Here is a 20,064-nt window from a genome sequence, read left to right as displayed (position 1 = left end):
CATGTTCTTTGGTTCTGTGTTTAAGAAAGTCAGGAAAACGCAGTGCGGGAGCCTCAAGAAACAACCTGGATTATTGACTACCTGGAAAACACGCCACACTTTGTGAAACTTAAGTGTTACGTAATTTGTGCAAGTGGTCAGTAGCACAGGAGCAGGCCTGGGGACTGTTCTTTCCTCACAATTTCACTCTAACCACAGAGTTCAAATACAAGGTCATGTCAGCAGCTGAAATGATCAGATGGAGCTTATAAGTGGTGACAGAAGGACCGAAAACTGAACAAGACAAAAGAGGTGATTGTGGTTTTATGAGAACCAGCAATAACCTGAACACTGGATCAATGATGCATCCTCCAATGCCCTGGAACACATCATTAATGATGTTCCTGTTGTCATCCGGTGTTTCAGCTTTTTCAACAGGTTTGTGCTGGAAGTGGGGCTGCTTCTCAATCCTGATAAATTTGATGACCTTTTTCCTGATGGCAGACATGCTTGTCACCGGCCATGGTGAAATAGCTTTGGCAGTGGCCTTCAGCACCTATGCATTCAGCGGTAGTGGTCTTTCCTCAGTTTCCTGACTCGCTGTCAATAAAAGCTACTAAAGCCACAAAATCTTTTTTTTTAAAGATTAAAAAAAAAAAAGTCTTGTACATTTTTATGCAAATTTTCCTTTTTCATTAAAAAACTATTTATTTAGTATTTTTCCCTTTCTTGGTGTCACCACATGCACAATTGTCCTCCACAAACTGATTTGTCAATTGTAATATAAAGTAATAAATAAACACATCCTTGTGTTGAGTATTTGAATGAAGATGTTCAGCAATTATCATTTATGTTTGATCAGAATTTAACTGACTGATACAATGATCTGCTATCGCTTTGATCACTGAGTAAGTAACCGGCTTAAGTCAAAATGTTAAGCATTTGATGTTTGTACTTCAAATATGAGTGTGCTGCTTCTCATTTTGCAATAATAAATATATATTTTTAGGTTTTGACATCAAATTATATTTTCTTTTGTTTTGGAAACCGTCATTGGCCCGGTTTCCCAGATCAGTTAAGTAGTTCTTAACAGCGAAAGACTTCTTTCAAACCATCTTAAGTAGCCTGTGAAAGAACTACTTAACTGTTAAGAACTACTTAACTTATCTGGGAAACCGGGCCATTGACATTATTCTATTTTTGTCTAAGCTGTAAGTCTACTGAATAATTGTCATAATAATCGACAGCATCTGTGTGTGATGCTTTTCAAATTTCTTGCAATATAGAGAATCCCAGTTTACTGCTTAATTTATGGCACCCCTATAATAAGAAAAAAATAACAGAAAAAAATTGGATTCGTATAAAAACTAAGGAAAAATTATAGTCATATCATTATAGATAGCACAAACCTGAGATGATTTAATGTGCTTTTATTGCCACTTTCATTGCATTTAAAATTATTTCACACCTTTATTTCAGAATTGAAACAAAAAAATAGTAAATAGCTTTTAGCACTCTGTAATTTAACTCTACAACACACTTAACTAACATTCTGGCTTTGAGTCCTGTCATGCAGCCTTTTTATTTTCTTGCTGAAAATGAGTGTATGGTCTTGGCTCTGGAACTTGAATGTATCCCTCAGTTGGTAAATAAAAATAGAAAAGATATGATTTAAGGCTCTCTGAAAAATGTATTTTATTTGCTAATGAGATAAAAATGTATAAAAACCATAATGGTGATGCAAAAATATTGCCAGAGGTACAAAACCTTGTAGCCATAGAAGGCCTTATTTGGTATTGTATTGGTACCTCAGATTAATATTTTCAAATATGTCTGTATAAGACTTTATGTAGCCTATTTACACCCCCATTATATTTAAAATTGAAAAGAAAGAAAAACCTAAGGCAACTGGGCGCACTCTGGTGGACAAATAAATGAATAACCAAATAAATCAGTACGTTGTAAACATGAGCCCATTCTTAACTTGTGAACTATTCGCGTTTCATTTGTGAAATAAACCGTAAAAGCGACAGTTTGATACAATTCATAATTTTGTATGTTTTTTTTTTGTGTGACTATTTTAGCCATATGGCAATGACGTCATTCCTAGTTTTACTTTGAAAATACACCATCCGGAAGTTGCACTTGGCATGCGCAGATCCCCGAGGAAGGAATTCACACCAACATTTATCCACGGCTAAAACATTGTAAACACAAGTTACCGGGACGACTTCTCTCCGTCTGCGGGATGGAAATGTAAGGTAAAACACGTCTCGAAATGGTCTGTTTTTTGTGACATTGTTATGAGTGTTTACACAGTGAACGCAGACACTGATGTTAGCTCTCAGCATATCCCTAATGCTCACAAATACCCCAAAACACACAGACCCACTCTTAAATGTCTCTTAATTGTTGCAATTGGTTTTTTTTCTGTCACTTAACAGAGACTACTCACCGATAAACAACATCCCTCAAAGCTAACTAGCTCCTCTCCCCAGATATGCTGCAAGTTGTCGTTAATCTGCTGATTTGAGCTCTTCCCCAAGGAGAATACATGACTTATATTCACTATATTTAGCTAATACGTGTTTGCCATAACTGTACTTAAAAAAATGTCTTACTGTATCATGGAAAACTGTGATGTTTATCTTCTATCTGGCTGACTAGTGCGCATCAGGAGAAGCTAAAGGCTGGTTTATGGTTCCGCGTTACACCAACGCAGAGCGTACGCCGTAGGGAACGCGGCGACGCGCACCGTACGGCGTCGGTTCTGCGTCGATTTAACGCGGAACCATAAATCAGGCTTAACCAGCAGTTAGCTCTCCTGCTAAGTTAATCTTGTCAGTTCAGAGAGCAAATGGGACAAACGTCACAAAACACACACGCAGAGAACACACTGAGCTTAGAGTATCTGACAAGGGACACATGAGGGGTGTTTCTATGATGTTAATGTAGTTCAGTGCAACAAGGACTCTACAGGTTTATTCAACATTATGCGTGTTGTTGCCCGGTCTCATTGAATTGATCCCAATCTCAAAATAAGGTGAATGATTGGTGTCTTTGTCCATTTTTAATAAACGTGGTACGTTGTTTTGGAGTATCTTGTTGTAGAATTACTAAATGTAATGTAGTTTCTGTTATTCAGCCCAAACAGCTGAGACCAGGCTTGGCATGTTTTAGACGTTTTGCTTCAACCAGCAGCATCAAGAGTATTTTAATGATCCCTTCATTTCAGGCCCATGTGAGAAACTGCTAAAGCATGCAGGCCATTGAGGCAAGGCAAGGCAAATTTATTTATGAAGCACATTTCACATGATGAGCTAGGACACGATGTGCTCAAATATATAAACGAAACAAAATTACAAGTTTACAATAACAGAAACAGAAAAAAGTATGACAAGAGAAAAACAAAAATAACAACCATAATTCCATTTTAACAAAAGTGTGATCACCCAGCCAACCATGTAGAGTTTACTCAAACGCCTGTGCAAAAAGGTACGTTTTTTAGTCTGCTTTTGAAAGAGGAGGATTGAGGACCTGGGCAGGGGGGTCTCTTATTAATGTATTGATACCCACATTCTGGTGTGTGAGGGAGTGAGTTGCAGGCTGATATAACTTGGGCCCTCTGGACCGGAGGTTTTCTAATAGAGTCCCACTCCAGTGCATCCCGTGGATGTTTGGTTGGACAGGGCTGGTTCCACATTAACATTTAAGTGGGTGGTATGCAAAGATGAAAGGAAGTTTCAGAGCAGAATGCTACGGGACTAGCTCAGTAAATTCAGCGATGCGACTGCTTCTGAACATGTTTTCAGTAGAATACTGGCCCTCCAAAGTTCAAGTTGTAGTAGTGTTTGTATTTAACTATAGGGGGGGTTCTGAGTTGTTTCTTTTTGTCTTCACAGATTAGTTTGAGGCTGTTGGACCAAACATTGCTCTTCAGTGCATGGACTCAAAGCCAATGCGCAGGTAGGTAAGATTAAAGTATGAAGGACTCTGTATGTGATACCACTGAGAGAAATGAGAAAAGAATAGAGAAATAGAGAAAACCACAGAGTAGGAAATATTTGACAGTGGTGGAATTTATATAATTTGATCTGAGAATGGAAACCCACTTTGAGTTTAGCTTGTTGCTAGTAGGATGTAAGCATTATTGTATCCAATTTTGGTTGGACTGTTATTGACTTTTTAGAAAAAAAAGAAAAACCAGAAGTGACTTGTCTAAGTGGTGCACCAGACTTATGGAAAGGAGAACATGTCTAAAAGTGGGCTGAATGATTTCCTCTTCGAGTGAAAAAGCTGCAACAAGACATGGAGACTCTGATAGGTACTCATCCTTTTAAGGTATTGCATAAGCTTGTCTGTAAGTCAGGTGAATCCACGCTACTGAGTATAGTTTTATCTTGATTAAATGGTAGTAATGGGGTTGGTGGGGGGTTTCTACTCAAAAACCCCAGAGACTGCTGGCTGAATGTGACCTTTGCTCTGCTGCTTTAAACCTGTGGTCAGTTTCTCCCTATCAGGGTTACTGTCTGCTTGAGAGCTAGGTCAAAGGCTGACATGAAAAAGGAGTGTGTGTGTGTGTATTTATGAACTGTGTGGATGCATGACTGGAAACATCTAATCATGTCCTCTGCAAAAACTAAAAAGTGTGCTCACTGGAGTCCTATGTCCTTCTTCAGTGTCCAGTTTAAAAAAAAAAAAAGAAAAGTGAACCAATATTGTTTTATTTCCTGAATTTTGTAAATAACAAAAATAGAGAGAATAGCAAGGTCAGGATGATAATATGTATACTGTACGTGTGCTTTAAAAAATAAAATATTCCTTAAATATCTGTATCATTTCAGAGAAATGTAAAACTGTTATAACTACAAATTGAATTGCCGAATACCGTATGAAGGAAGGCTCAGGGAATGTAGCATTGTGCGTCTGCTGTCAAACTCAAAAAATGCACAAGAAAAGGTCAGAATAAAAGCAGCATGGTCACTTTGGGGGAAAAACTTCCAAATATAATAGCTTCTTAGTATTTTACATAAATCATATATGAGTTTGTGTCTAATAAATAGACACTACAGCACCCCTGCAGTTCCTAATGTGGGGGGGACTCTTCGGGATGGCAGCCAAGTTGTCATACAACCTACCAGACGCTGTGGGTTACATTTAATCTTTCATCCTCTGATTATGTAATCACTGAATTTAAAGTTGACCTCACTTAAGTGTAAAAGCTAAAAACGTTGGATTGCCAACCCTTTAAAACCAGAGCAACTTAAAGAAACAACCTGAAAAAATTAATTAATGATGGCATCTTTGGAACTTGATGTGCTTGAATGTGAGGGACTGGTAATGGGAACATGATGTCATGTGAATCCCAGCACCAAAGCCATTCTGTCCACGGCTCTTAAAAGGTGTGAGGATACACCGAGTGGACTGACTGATGTGGATATGTTTACACCGACTGCTGCATCTATTTATCAGTGACCCAGCTATTTTAGGTTTAGCTTATGGCTGCAGACTGAGGCTGTAGTCCAGGTTTCACTGTCAGTCAGTTTGTATCATATACAAGTATAACACATATTCATGCATTTTTTTTTTAAATGGTCTTAAATGCTTTTTAAAATCAAAGATGTTTAAAATCCCATTTTGGCTTAGTGTAGAATTAAATGCATTTCTTAATCCTTTTGTCTACCGGCATTGCATTTGAGTTTAACTCCACCAGATGTCTGTGCCAGACACACTACCATGATACTAGGAACAACTCTTCACCAGTCTCCTTTTTAAACTGATTGAAAAAGTTGTTTGTACAATTACTGTCTTAAATCCATTTGAAGCTTCTGCCTCAGTGTCTGAGTGCCCTTTATCACCTGACTATTTATAAGCTACACTAAATTGTTAATTCTGCTATTACACTCTTCGTGTGTGTGTGTGTGTGTGTGTGTGTGTGTGTGTGTGTGTGTGTGTGTGTGTGTGTGTGTGTGTGTGTGTGTGTGTGTGTGTGTGTGTGTGTGTGTGTGTGTGTGTGTGTGTGTGTGTGTGTGTGTGTGTGTGTGTGTGTGTGTGTGTGTGTGTGTGTGTGTGTGTGTGTGTGTGTGTGTGTGTGTGTGTGTGTGTGTGTGTGTGTGTGTGTGTGTGTGTGGGCCAAGAAGCAGCACAAGATATTAAAATATATATATTATATTCAGATATTAAAATTTACAGAGGTGTGATGTGAAATATTAAAACCAAATGAAACAAAACATGGAAATCATTTAAAACAGTTACAAATCAGAGATGCTGTCTCAAGTGCACTCATTCTAGACTTAAAATCACTTAGTGGAATAAGTTCTGTTATTTTTAGATCCTTTTGAAGTTTGTTCCATGTATAAGGGGCATGGAGTATGTGAATGCTTTTATATATAATAATATAAGAGCATTATATATTATAATAAATATATATATATATGAATGAGTATAATTAAGAGAATAATATATATATATATATATATATATATATATATATAATATTTATTTAATTATTAAATTTTTTTCTTAAGTTTTTTCTCAAGTTGAAACAACCCATTAATCTTCTATTTGAATTATTGATCATGTCAAGGGCAACCAGCGCACGTCAGGACACCACTGGAATGGACATCACCAGCCGCTGTACTCTGGGGGACCCCAACAAGCTCCCTGAAGGGGTCCCCCAGCCAGCACGCATGCCTTACGTCTCAGACAAACACCCACGGCAGACACTGGAAGTGATCAACCTGCTAAGAAAGCACCGGGAGCTTTGCGACGTAGTGCTGGTGGTAGGCGCCAAGAAGATTTATGCTCATCGTGTGATTCTCTCTGCCTGCAGCCCATATTTCAGGTATGTAAAGACACGTGCATTTTATTCATATAGTTGAGTAATCAGGACATATAATAAAGACTCTGTAACAATATTCAATGTGCTGGTTTATCAGGGCAATGTTTACCGGAGAGCTGGCAGAGAGCAGGCAGACTGAAGTGGTGATCCGGGACATTGATGAGAGAGCCATGGAACTCCTTATTGACTTCGCCTACACTTCACAGGTAGGAACGAGGCGTTTGAGGACAGGGGCATTTTCAGCAATAGGCCTGTTTCCACTAGCAGGAGTTCAGAATAACCTGCCAGACAGGAACGTCTAACGAGGCCAAGCATCTCCTCAGCCCCTTCAGCCGGTGTGTCTACATTACACTGCAGCGCCACACATGAACACATGCCTGAAATAATAGCACAGTCACGATAGCACAAGGTGGCGGTAATGTCTATTTTTTTATGTTTGCAAACAGCCAAGAATGTGTCTCTTCTCTTTTTATTTTGCTGCAAAGAACCGATGCTACTTGTGTTTTCTTTTTTTTTTGTGTTAGCAGTTGAGATTAAAAGAGCTCCCTGCCGGACCTCTACAGTACATTGGCATAATATGCCAACAAGACTTGAACCGACTCATCGGTCCATCTATTGGTTTTTTCTTGTAATCTCCAACTTCATCAAATGTATTTGTAACACAATGTGACACAGAGTGCTGAGCGTACCGTATTTTGTGGACCATTAGATGCACCACATTATAAGGTGCAATATCAACGAACGGGTCTATTTTCATACATAAGATGCACCCGTTATAAGGCACATGATAAAACATATAAAGCGAAACAATACAGTCAAGTAAGTCGAACTTTATTCAACTCATTCACAATAAGTCAGAATATCATTCAGTTGTAACAAATACGGAAAAATACACTCACATTTTGTGAGTCTTCGTCTTCCACGAATCCACAAATAAAAAGTGTCAGAGGTAAGCCTAGTACTGCGTACTGTTCTCTGATTGGTTCATCGTTGCCAGCGATAGTGGACACCTGAAGTTAGTGTGAAGTTGGAACAACGTTGTAGTCCAACATTTGAGTATGATATTGATTTTAAAATTGGGTTTACGGTAAAAACCTAACATTGGCTTGACGTCTAATTATAGTAAGGTAACATGGACTAGATGGACTAATTACGGTAGTTAGCTAAAGTTGTCTGACGTTGCAATCCGTATCCAACCAAGGACTGACTTTAAATTGTCAGCTGAATGGTCCGAGCATCGATCAAGCGGAGCGGCTTCGTCGCTTATCAAAATCGCACTAAAACATTTTGACAGATTTTTGGGCACAGTTTACCACATAAAATTGGTTCAAGGTCAGTAAGCACAACAAAATTCCTCGTGTACTGATGCTTTTTGAGAAAAATCAAGGAATTTAAGTGCGCCTTTTATAATGCAGAAAATACAGTAATTTGGAAATTCAGATTAACAGAGACACCTGCCAGGAGGTTCCTGTTGGCCAATGAGTACTTCTCCTGCCACAGAGATGTGTTTCGCCCCGTAAAGGTTCTTGAAAGCCACTTCTGCAGGGCTGTTCCTGGTAATGGAGACACGCACCAACCATCCGGCCCTGAAAAATCAACCTGATACTCCCACTAGTGAAAACGGGCCTATAAATATACTGATGTGTATAATAAAGCTCAAATCGCTAAAAATATATATTAAAAAGGAAACGGATGAAAACAACTTCTCATGCAGAACTTGTTGACCCACAGCAGAATTTTTAAAATCTGGGTCGACTTCAGTGACGAGGTGAAGTTTTCTTTTCACTGAAAGCCAAAATCACTTTAACATAATATTAGAATAAAAAAAGTATCATGATCCAGGGCTTTCAGGGGATAAGTTGTGCATGAAAATCTTTTACAAGGTTTTGTTAATCTATGGACCCACTAAGGAAGACATTTGTAATTAATTATGTTCAGTTTTATTCCTATTTTTGCTCATTTATCTCAGACAGTGTTCTCAAGGCACTTATGTGAAAGATAAAACAATCAATTAATAGTTTTTTAAATAAGGAACAATGTCAGGGTTAAAACAAGAAATTGTAAACTTTTCTAAATTGGGTACTTATACAGTTGTCAGGAACAATTTGGACACAACTTTATAGTTTCCAATATTTTAAGATAAGTGTTGAATGAAAAATTGTGCAAATAGTGCAGACGCTCAAATTAGATTTTAATTGAATAAATTAAATAACATAATTACACATCAAATATTCACATGTAGGTGTGTATGTCATAATAGCCACAGTGATTATACCTATACCATCACACTGCCCTCGTGTTTCAGAAATGGATGGATCTTAATATTATCCATCTGAAGGAAACTTCTGGACTGCTCTGGCTTATTACGAACCCTTTTTGGCTCTGTCTGCTCAGATCTTGCTACTTTTGAAGCTTGAGAATGACTTAGAGGTTTTGGTGAAGCTTCTGTATTTAATCCTGTTCTGATTTGCCCCCTTCAAGGTGACTGTAGAGGAGGGGAATGTCCAGACACTGCTACCGGCGGCCTGTCTTCTCCAGCTGGCTGAGATCCAGGAGGCCTGCTGTGAGTTCCTCAAGAGGCAACTGGATCCATCCAACTGCCTGGGCATCAGGGCCTTCGCCGACACACACTCCTGTCGCGAGCTGCTCCGGATCGCAGACAAGTTCACTCAGCACAATTTTCAGGAGGTAAGAGCACATGCAGCTTCAACAGCTGTTTTTCTGATGTCATAGTGTTTGTTGTGTCTGCACAAACAAGTTTTGAAAAGTCAGAGTCTGGTTGTTTCTGGAGACTGCAATGACATACACGTGAGACTTACTGGCCTTATTGAAAGCATGTGTTTTCATGCAGTCAGCAGAAAACGGCATCACACGCTCACATTTTTTTGGTTCATGCAAATTTGCCCTGTTACTTTTACTTATCCTGTTTTCTTGCTTTGATATGCATGCATACTGATGGTGTGCAGGCTAAAGATTAACAATTGTTAATCAACATATTTTCCCAAATTTGTAAGATTTACAAAGATGCATGTGATTTACATTGAAAAGAAGAGAGGAGCTCTCACATTGTTAAATTTGGGAGTTTCACAGCTCCAACGTGTCTTATTTTTTTTAGATTTAAATACCTAGACACTTAACAGTACAAACTGAGAACTTATCTCTGCTTAACTGTATTTGTCTAGTGTTAATTTTAGTGTGATTTCTGAGGGATCTGCCACAAGTAAACAATATCTGTACATGGCCGGCTTTAAAAGATTTTGTGATCTAGTACTGGTTCTCGCTGAAATCTAAGGTGATGATCAGATTCAGATATTGATGTTTTATCTTTGGTGTGACTAGTTAAGTCTTTTTCAGGCCTGTGGATGATAAGACCCACAACGTCCACTAATCTCAAACGCTCAGACACACTTCTACCTGTGAGTCAACAGAAGAGAGTTTAATTTTTGCGGGCTGTAGATCAAATGAGTCATAACCTCTGCTGTTGTCTTGCCTCTGACTCTTCTTTATTTTTTGGTCTGTGTATGATTTACTTTTTTTTCTTGGCAAGGGTTACACAAACTGACAAGCTGTGCTCACTGTGCAGCCTAGACGCTTTTGCTCCAGTTGTAATGACTGGGCGTGCTGCCGTCTAATTTGTAAATTATGTGACTGCTTTTATCTTTTGCTTTCCGTAGAAAAATGTTGAGTGTGTTACATAATTTAAGCAGCTCTGTGCCAAAATAAATCTGATGAGAAAAAATGTAGGGTATTTTCAATGACAGGAAAAAATACTACAATGTTAAAATGAATGATGGATATGGACCTTTTAAATGTTACCAGCGTATCATTCCAGTGAAGCAGTATTTCAGATCTTGATTGAATGTATATTAACATTTATAAAGGCATCTGTTATTTTTCTTTAAATTCATCAACAAAGATTGAACATTCCCGTCTTTATGTCCCTGCACATCAACTTTCTTCTAAATCAAAATTTAAAAATGCATCTTTCTGATTAAAGAAATATATCTTCACATCTATTTTGTAAAATGGTCAGTTACTTCACCAAGAGGGGGAGTGGAGGAGCTTGTGCTCCACATTTTGGTTAAAAAAAAAAAAAAATCAGCAGACGTGATATCGTCGAGAAATCGCTCACCCAACCTTTAAAAGAGTACAGTTCAGTGAAGTACCTAGCTAATCATTTTCTGTAATACAACCTGTGCCTTTGTTTTAAAGTTTGATTGAAGGAAGTAGATACATCTGTTTAACCATTCCAAACTGCCATGCCCCTGAAAAGTGATTTACTGATTGATGGAAGGAAACTATAAACTTTTGTTGGACTGTCTTGTCGTAGGTAATGGAAAGTGAAGAGTTCATGCTGCTGCCTGCCAACCAGCTGATTGACATCATTTCCAGTGATGAGCTTAATGTGCGGAGTGAGGAACAGGTGTTCAACGCTGTCATGGCCTGGGTGAAATACAGCATCCAGGAACGCAGACCTCAGCTGCCCCAGGTTTGTTGCTAGAGAAGGATGTTAGAGCTGCTGCAGTCTGTGCAGCTCACGATGGGCTGGTGTTGGAGCAGTTAACGTGTCTGGAAGCCCTGCAAACAGCTGGACTGTTCAATACTCCTGTCTGCTTTAATCCTTATGTGTAGTTTGTTTTGTTGCCATTATTCTAAACATAAATCTGTTTAAAAAGAAATACAAAAAAGTATTTATAAACAGGTATATGGAAGAGGAAATGGGTTAACGAGGAGTGTGAGAAACAAATAAAATAGGGAAAAATGGTATATTATACTTGCTTAAGATATGTTTAGATATTTATGTGGATATTTATGTAGTATATATTATCTGTTGAGAGGGATAGTTAAAATTATGTAATATGTTATATATTTATTGGGTATGTAGCACATATATATTTATAGGGATATTTATATAGTAGTTTATATAGTGTATATTTATATAATAGTTGTATTTCCTAGATATTGATATAATATATATGTCATATTTATATTGTCTATATTCTTATATGGATAATTATGTAATAATAGGCATGTTTACATAGTATTTATATACATTATATTTATATGGATATTGTGTAGATATAATAGCAATAATGTAAATCCATAGTTATAAAGGGGTAGGAACTAGGAAAAAGTTTACACTTCTTCCTACTCCTTTTTTTTCGAACATATGTGAATATGAAGATGTAAATGTTTATCTGTTTATTATTTTTACTTTCATTTTATATACATGTTCGAAATAAAAATTAATTCATTCATTCTCACTGATTTATCATGATTTAGTGATTCAAATAAGCTACATTGTTTGTTAGCTATGATATTATAGTCTGCCTTTTTTGTTTTTGTCAAATCCAACCTGATGTGAGATCGTGTGCTCTGCAGGTGCTTCAGCACGTCCGCTTACCGCTGCTCAGCCCCAAGTTCCTAGTGGGTACCGTGGGTTCAGATCCCCTCATCAAAAGTGATGAAGAGTGCAGGTGTGTGGTCAACATACAATTTACCAGATTTCTATGCATTCATTTTCTACTTTTCTGTTAGCTTGACGAAAAATGATGGGAATGATGTAAGAATTATGATTTTAAGACTGCTTTCTTTGTTATTTCAGAGACCTTGTTGATGAGGCAAAGAATTACTTGCTGCTGCCACAGGAGAGGCCCCTGATGCAGGGCCCCAGAACCCGGCCCAGGAAACCCATTCGATGTGGAGAGGTTCTTTTTGCAGGTTAGTGGCTAAATCATTTTCACTAATACTCTGCATCTAGGAATATTTTTTTGTTGTGTTTTTAGAACATCAATTTCAGTTTCATTTGATGGAACATTTGATTTCCTTTTTAAGAAGTTCCGTCTAGCTGTTGTAGTCTTTCACCCCGACTATCTGCAAAAACCAGTGTTGTCTTCCAGTCTTCAGTACTATGTCACAACAACATTCATGAACCTGCTCACAGGTCTACACTATATTAGGTTACTCCGAGACTAGGCCTGTGTTGAAAAAAAATCAATTTCCCAATTCTAAATCGATTCTCATATTAATTCCTAAAAATCGATTCATATGTCTAAAGATCGATTTTTTTTTTTTTTTTTTTTTTTCCTTTTTTTTTTTTCTTTTATTTCTTTGTTTTTTTTTTCATCATTACATTACAACTTTTGGTTATTTTTTTGTTTATCCCCAAAAAAGGAATGTTTTGTTTGACATGATGAATAACTGGTGCCAGGTTTTTGCCTTTAAATATGTTTAAAGGTATGAAAACATTAAAGTGTTAGGTTATAATTGCATAAATTGTCTATATTTCATTACTTTATATACTGTCTTGGGGTTACATCTGCAAAAAATGCTAAAAACCAAATGCTCAAAAATTAAAAACCAAAATAGACCGAAAAAGGAACAAATAAAAACGGAATGTGGGAAAAAATAAAACCGATTTCATCCGTCTCTGTTTCCTCCCTGGATCTGTTTGGTAATTCTGACCCACGATGTTTCTGAAAGCAGTTCTATCAGCATTCTGGGAGCTGATTGGTCCTTACAGCATCATTAGCTGCAATACTTGCTGTTGAATCTCAATATATTACTAGTAGTAATATTTTGCATAACTACAGTCATATAATTCATGCAACAGCTCAAAAGACAGTTTTAATTACACTAACCCAAATCAATATCGGAATCGAATCGGATTGAATCAAATCTTGATAATCGATTCTGAATCTTAAGAATCAGAATCAAATCGATTCTTGACATTTGAATCGATCCCCAGCCCTATCTGAGACTCAAAGTGATGATGGAAGAAGAAAACGAGACCGTGATCGAACAAGAACAATTCTTAAGAGTTTCTTAACCTTGCCTAAAGGGGAACCTGCTAAGCTAAAATTGTAAAAGTTAATTTAAGTTGTTTTAGTTTGGGGGTTGGACCTAACATGTTGCTATTACTGGCTCACTGTCTGTTCTTCACCGTCTCGCTCCGTAGTCGGTGGTTGGTGCAGTGGAGATGCCATTTCCAGCGTGGAGCGCTACGATCCACAGACAAACGAGTGGCGGATGGTAGCGTCGATGAGTAAACGCCGATGCGGTGTTGGTGTCAGCGTCCTGGACGACTTGCTTTACGCCGTGGGAGGTCATGACGGTTCATCGTATCTCAACTCCGTAGAAAGGTTGTCGCCGTGGCTCCGACTCTCTTTAGACAAAGCTGTTCAACATTCTTCAACACATATAAAAGTAAATGTTTTTGTTCTGGATATTTTCCCTGTCCAGATATGATCCTAAGACCAATCAGTGGAGCAGCGACGTGGCCCCCACCAGCACGTGTCGGACCAGCGTGGGGGTGGCAGTTCTCGGGGGATATCTGTACGCTGTGGGAGGACAGGATGGGGTTTCTTGTCTCAACATTGTTGAAAGGTATAACACAAACACCATTTCAGTTCTGTTTTGCTAGTTTTCTGTTGTGTAGTAACTTGTTGCAATTCATGTCCTGCCCACAAACCAAAAAAAAAGCTACATCTTTGTGTAACAGTTGAGCAATCTCTGGTGTTTTCAGGTATGATCCGAAGGAGAACAAGTGGACCCGAGTGGCCTCCATGAGCACCAGGCGACTGGGTGTTGCTGTCGCTGTGCTGGGGGGATTCCTCTACGCTGTGGGAGGGTCTGATGGCACGTCTCCATTAAATACAGGTGGGGCTCTTTGTACAGGAAATGTAAAGTTAACCTATGAATGTAACAGGAAAGAAAGATATAAGTGGGGGGGAAATCACTGGGTGATGTTTTCTGTCTTTTTGTTATATGACTATTTTATTGTGAAATGGCGTTAACCTTTTGCTATTTTCTGAAAAAACACGCTCCTCCCCCTCTTCCTTCTGTCTTTCATTCCCAGTGGAGCGCTACAACCCTCAAGAAAACCGCTGGCACACCGTCTCGCCCATGGGAACCAGGAGAAAGCATCTGGGCTGTGCGGTCTACCAGGACATGATTTACTCGGTCGGAGGGAGAGACGACACCACAGAGCTGAGCAGCGCCGAGCGCTACAACCCCAGGACCAACCAGTGGTCTCCAGTAGTGGCCATGACATCCAGACGGAGCGGGGTGAGAGTTATCCATGTTTATCTGTTGCTGTAAAGAACACAAAAGTATTCCAGGGCTCACCGTAAGTGATGTGCTCTGTTGTCGGAGGTAGAAGTGTAACTCTTGTGTGTCTGTAGGTGGGCTTGGCAGTGGTGAACGGTCAGCTGATGGCAGTAGGAGGGTTTGATGGAACAACGTATCTAAAAACAATAGAAGTCTATGATCCTGACGCCAATACATGGAGGTAAATGGAATTCTATGTCAGGCTGACTTCACATGTGAATACGGTTTCTACCAAGTCCAGCTGTGAAACATAGGGTTCTCGTGGACTTCTTGATTCTCCAGACAAAGGCACTCGCAGATGAAAAAAGTCTTTACCTATTTGAGTCAAACATTTATTTATTTATTTATTTATTTATTTATTTATTTATTTTATATATTTAATGAGCAGTTTGGATTTAAGACACCTGCTGAGACTGAATGCCACTATGGTTGAAACTGATGAACAAGAGGAATAATGGTTACATTAATCCTTGAGCATTTTTATAGTGATGCACCAAATGTTCGGTAACCGAAATTATAGCAAAAAAACACGTTCGGTGTTCGGTGGAATAAGTGGGGAAAAAACCCAACAATTAAAAACGGCGTGTGATGACGCAATCAAACAGCGTGGAGTGAGCGGCGTGCGGTGTTAAATTCAGCATGTCAGATCATTACTTGGATGTGGGGAAAAAGCAGAGAACACGAGAAATGATCCAGGCTGAGTTGGATTTGGGAAACCGCTCTGTGATGGAGACGGTCGCGGGACGCACAGCGCAGGAGAAAAGGGCCCGTACTACCGATGCGGTGGAGAACCCTCACTGTCTGATATGACGAGATCCTCCAGGAAAATAACCCAGATTTTTACAATTATTATACAAGGCTGCAAATTGCGGAGATCAGCCCTGCTGCACCGCGACCCGATTAATTGGATTTGAACAGGAGAAAATGAAAAAGGATTATGAGGAAAAAATACAATAAGACAGTACAGTAAGACAAATTGTGACTGGCGGGTATTTCACTGCACATTTATTTGATTTATGCAATGGTGAAAAAATTGGCACAATAAATGAAAAACTTCGAAGAACCATTGTTTGGTATTATTCGGTATTCGGCCAAGTGTTTATTATTAGTTTCGGTTTCGGCCACAAATTTTCATTTCGGTGCATCACTACATTTCTAACTGAAACACTTTGTTATATGTTTGTTCTCATCTCTCTCTCTTTCACCTCTCTCTAGGTTGTACGGTGGAATGAACTACCGCCGGTTAGGTGGAGGGGTCGGCGTCATTAAAATGACTCACTGTGAATCTCACATATGGTAACGGCGTCTCCTGCCCCCCACACGCTCACTTTCAGTTCTCATCACGTTACAACCGTTCCTCCTTTTTACCAACTCTCGCGCCGAGAGAGACGATGTGACGCAGGACGAGAACGAGAGAACCATGGGGGGTGGGGGTGAGACGGAAAAGAAGGACAGACTTTTGAACTTCAGTTCATCCCCAAACCCCACTCAGAGGTGATATCCTGTATGTACCCTGCTTGTCTTGGCTGACTGACCACGGCCGCCATGAGGTACATCAAGAGAAGTCTACAAAAACACCAATAATCTTCCAGTTTGGAGGCCGCTCTGCTCCTCTGATGAACTCTGCGTTTTCATCCACAAAGCCCCCTGGTCTGGATCTGAATCGACACGTGTGACAAGTGGAGCTCGCCATGATCATGAATGTTAGTAGGGGACGCCTTCATGTGTTTGCAGTTAAGAGGGAATAAGTATACTGTAAAAGCAATGGTTCAATAGAAGGCTGAGAGAGCCCTGGTCACCTACATCAGCTTTTAATACCAAAAAAAGCTGTTTCCAGGTGACGCAACAGACAGAGCATGCTGACAAAGATAAACCTGTGCTTTCTCATTGCGTCTCTAGTTTGCTCTTGGCTTGACTCGTGCTTCTCAACTGCGGCTGTGAACCCATTAAGACCAGTAAACTCATGTAAAGGTGTCCTCAAGTGCTGTTTCCTTCTGAAGGCATCTGCACACGTCACTGAATTACTAGAGCGAGCAGGATAAATGTATCTAAACCCGGCCACTGAGGAAAACGGTTAGCAAGACGGTGACTGAACAGTGAATGGACCTGTAGATGTTTGTTACTCTGGACGTTAATTATATTTCAGGTCAGACAGTGTGGTTTAGAGGAATATAGTTTACCAAGAAGGACAAAAGAGTCAAATTTACCAATCTTTGTCGCATAGTTCAGCGGTGTTGTTCTGAGCCATGACCGATTTACCACAAGCTTCACATGTGGACTTGCAGTCATACGATCGAGTGATATCTGTGGCCAAAGAATGTTTACTATTCATTTTCAAACCATTCCCAATCCCATTTTTTGTGGGCAGCCATTCTGGCACTGCACAGGAGAATTAAAACAGGCTCTTTGTTTCATTACTTGAAGTCTGACCGATGTGTTTGAAACAGAGAAAATGGCTATAGTCTATCACAAATGCAGATGAAGTAGATGGATCCCATCTCTCTCTCTATATATACATATATATATACTGTGTATATATATGATTTCTTTTTATTACTACATATTCACTAATAAACATCTGCTTGTGTATTTGTTAGTAACATTTGTTCAGTCGACCATTGAACCAGGTCCCTGTTCGGTTCTCGGTCCGGTCCTCGTTTATGTCGAGTCATCGTCACACAGTACAATAGCTCCACCTGCTGGATTAAAGTCGACGCTAATTTAAAAAGAAAAGTTCCTGCTTGTGCAGCTGACCTCAGATCAGTGGCAGTTTGAGTCGACGGGTCAAATTGGTTTGGACGATTCTTTGACAGTTTATTGCACTGTGATTGGAAATGTATTTTAGATTTTTATCTTTTTTTTTTGTCTTAATCATTTTTACGTGGATGTTTCCATTAAAAAAAAGAGTGGAATTGAATCATTAGAGGCGGACTTTAATCAGATCAGATATTTCAGACCTTTTAAGCCTTGATGCTGTGCAGAGGTAGATATATTTCTTATAGGAAACCTGTTGGCTCTGTGAGACACATCATTCAGCAGGACTCTGCACTTTAAACTGTTCTTGGCTACAAACCCTAAACCCCAGACCCAAATGGAAACTTTCAGAAACTTTCAGGAGTTCATACAGGCAGGTGCTATGTATCATTGTACTACACACTATTTTTTTTCCCCCCATCAGCAACAAGGAAGTAATGTAAATGTGCTAACGTTCAGAAGTGTGTCAGCTTTGTAGTAGGGGCGGGATTTTATGTGGCAGGATTTTTGTTTCATTGTCGTTACTGTATGCAGACCTGTATGAATGTTTAGTTTGAATCCTCACAATGTATTTCTTTATGTGAACATTTCTGGGGTTTTTTTGTAAGAAAGCTGACATGGACATATTCTGCTGCCAAAAATGAATCTGTCTGCTTCTTGATGGCGCTCTTGTTTTCACTGCTTCAGAATTACTGGGAAATCTAACTCAGTTGAAGAATACAAATGTTATTAATTTGGTCATAAACAACCTATTTACTGTCCAGTAGTTTCTCTTTCAGATTCATATTTATTTGCAGCGTAATGAACCTTATTTTCAATCTCTCTTAATGAAATACAGAGCCACAGTACTTTTTTTTTTTTTTTTGGTCTGTACTTGTCTTCCGTAGATTATTTGTTCCTGAACTGAGTGGAGTTTCCCTCTAATCCTGTAAGCCATTGATGATGCATTGTAGTTGTCTGCCAGCCTTCAGTTGGTGGTTTGTATCCAGATATCTCACCTTGAGTAGCCTCTGTGCAGCCTGTCCAACACATCACCCAAACATTGTTGTGATTGCAGTTTTCATGTATCAGAGCCGTCTCAGCTGTGATCACTGCAGCAGCTCTGGACTCACCATGTTCACAACCATATTAAACGTGTTCCTACGGGATCAAAACAGGTTTTTGTAGTTTGTCACATCTTTTGAAAAATTAACTTAGAAAATTACAAATGATTTCCCTCCCTTCAAGCTCTGTCAGATGCTTTTCATTCTACACTGTTTCTTAGCTTTCCATTAGATTAGAGAGATTTGTATTTTGGTTTTCTTTCCCTCCTGGGATCTGCTGGAGGCATCTTCCCAGTTGGGGGGACCTACAGGTCCAGTTGCTTCAATTACCACTGATAGTTTTTAAACTTGTCACGTATTGGTCCAAATTCTCGTTTAGCAATTCACGTTTGTTCGGCGCAAGAATAGTTCTCATGTTCACGCTGCTAGCCCAAATCCGGTTTATTATTTTAAGGAGGCTGTAGCAGGGCGAGTGCTACGGGGGCCTGACCGACAGGATAGAGAGGACACGGAGTTTCGTGCAGAACCCTTTATTACTCAAACACCGCCACACGTGCACAAGCACAGCAACACACCGATCACCAGCAGCTTCTCAGTCCGACCCAGCTGCAGTCTCCCAGTCCTCCTTATCAAGGCTGGCAGGGTGGAGAGGCTGATGGGAGACACCTGTGTCCCGTCAGCCTGAGTGGCTGCGCTACTCCACCCTGCCACAGAGGCATTGCCCCCTCACACCCCAGCATGGACCAGGGCCCACCCCGAGTCCCAGCACAGCCAAGATCAAGGATTTGATCGTAGACCATTACAAGAAAAACATGGACAATCAGCCCCTAGTGGAGACCAGCTTCTGCACAACTCCATGAAGGCAAATTTGACCTGGAGCACCAACACCAGATTTTATCAAGAAAAGTACAATAGTGGGGGAGTGGGGACTGGGGTGGGACGGCTCTATATTAATAAATCAGCGGACCCATCCCCAACCTTAAACGGGGCCTATTGTGAAAAACATGTTTTCTCTTGCTTTAACATATATAAAGTGGTCTCCCCTCAGCCTGCCAACTCAGAGAAGGAGGAAAGCAACCAAATTCTGCAGTGTCTGTACAGCCGCCCGGATGATCCGTCCAGTGTGATGTGGATCTACGAGCCGTTCATATTCTGTTCACGTCGTTGCGTAACGACAGGAGCGATTTACATCGGTTGGCCTCCGATGCGTGAAACCACGTCCACAACTAACTCCGCCCACCGGAGCTTCCGACATTTTTTGGTAGCGGTGTATCGCGTCATTCAGGCAGCCAATCAGCACAGAGCCTCATTATCATAGCCCCGCCCACTCAGAATCCT

At 39.7% G+C, this 20,064-nt stretch overlaps 1 protein-coding gene across 5 annotated transcripts; it reads left to right on the top strand.

The window, feature by feature from the left end:
- The first annotated feature begins 2,112 nt into the window (after positions 1 to 2,112).
- klhl20 (kelch-like family member 20) lies at positions 2,113 to 18,841 on the top strand. Of its 5 annotated transcripts, none has more exons than XM_061732850.1 (14): positions 2,113 to 2,240; positions 3,882 to 3,945; positions 6,566 to 6,823; positions 6,918 to 7,026; positions 9,302 to 9,508; positions 11,151 to 11,309; positions 12,203 to 12,297; positions 12,426 to 12,541; positions 13,779 to 13,962; positions 14,063 to 14,206; positions 14,346 to 14,479; positions 14,679 to 14,887; positions 15,004 to 15,110; positions 16,145 to 18,841. In XM_061732850.1, exons 2-14 carry the CDS (start codon positions 3,923 to 3,925, stop codon positions 16,227 to 16,229), a joined length of 1,830 nt encoding a protein of 609 aa, XP_061588834.1. In that variant the 5' UTR covers positions 2,113 to 2,240; positions 3,882 to 3,922; the 3' UTR covers positions 16,230 to 18,841. The 5 variants fall into 5 exon arrangements, with proteins under 5 accessions (XP_061588834.1, XP_061588833.1, XP_061588835.1 ...); XM_061732849.1 differs by having other exon boundaries at positions 2,128 to 2,235; XM_061732854.1 differs by having other exon boundaries at positions 2,193 to 2,240; positions 3,882 to 3,949.
- The last annotated feature ends 1,223 nt before the right edge of the window (positions 18,842 to 20,064 follow it).

This window comes from Cololabis saira, chromosome 10, assembly GCF_033807715.1.
Source record: "Cololabis saira isolate AMF1-May2022 chromosome 10, fColSai1.1, whole genome shotgun sequence".
NCBI lineage: Eukaryota > Metazoa > Chordata > Actinopteri > Beloniformes > Belonidae > Cololabis > Cololabis saira.
This window is presented reverse-complemented; position numbering and strand designations above follow the sequence as displayed.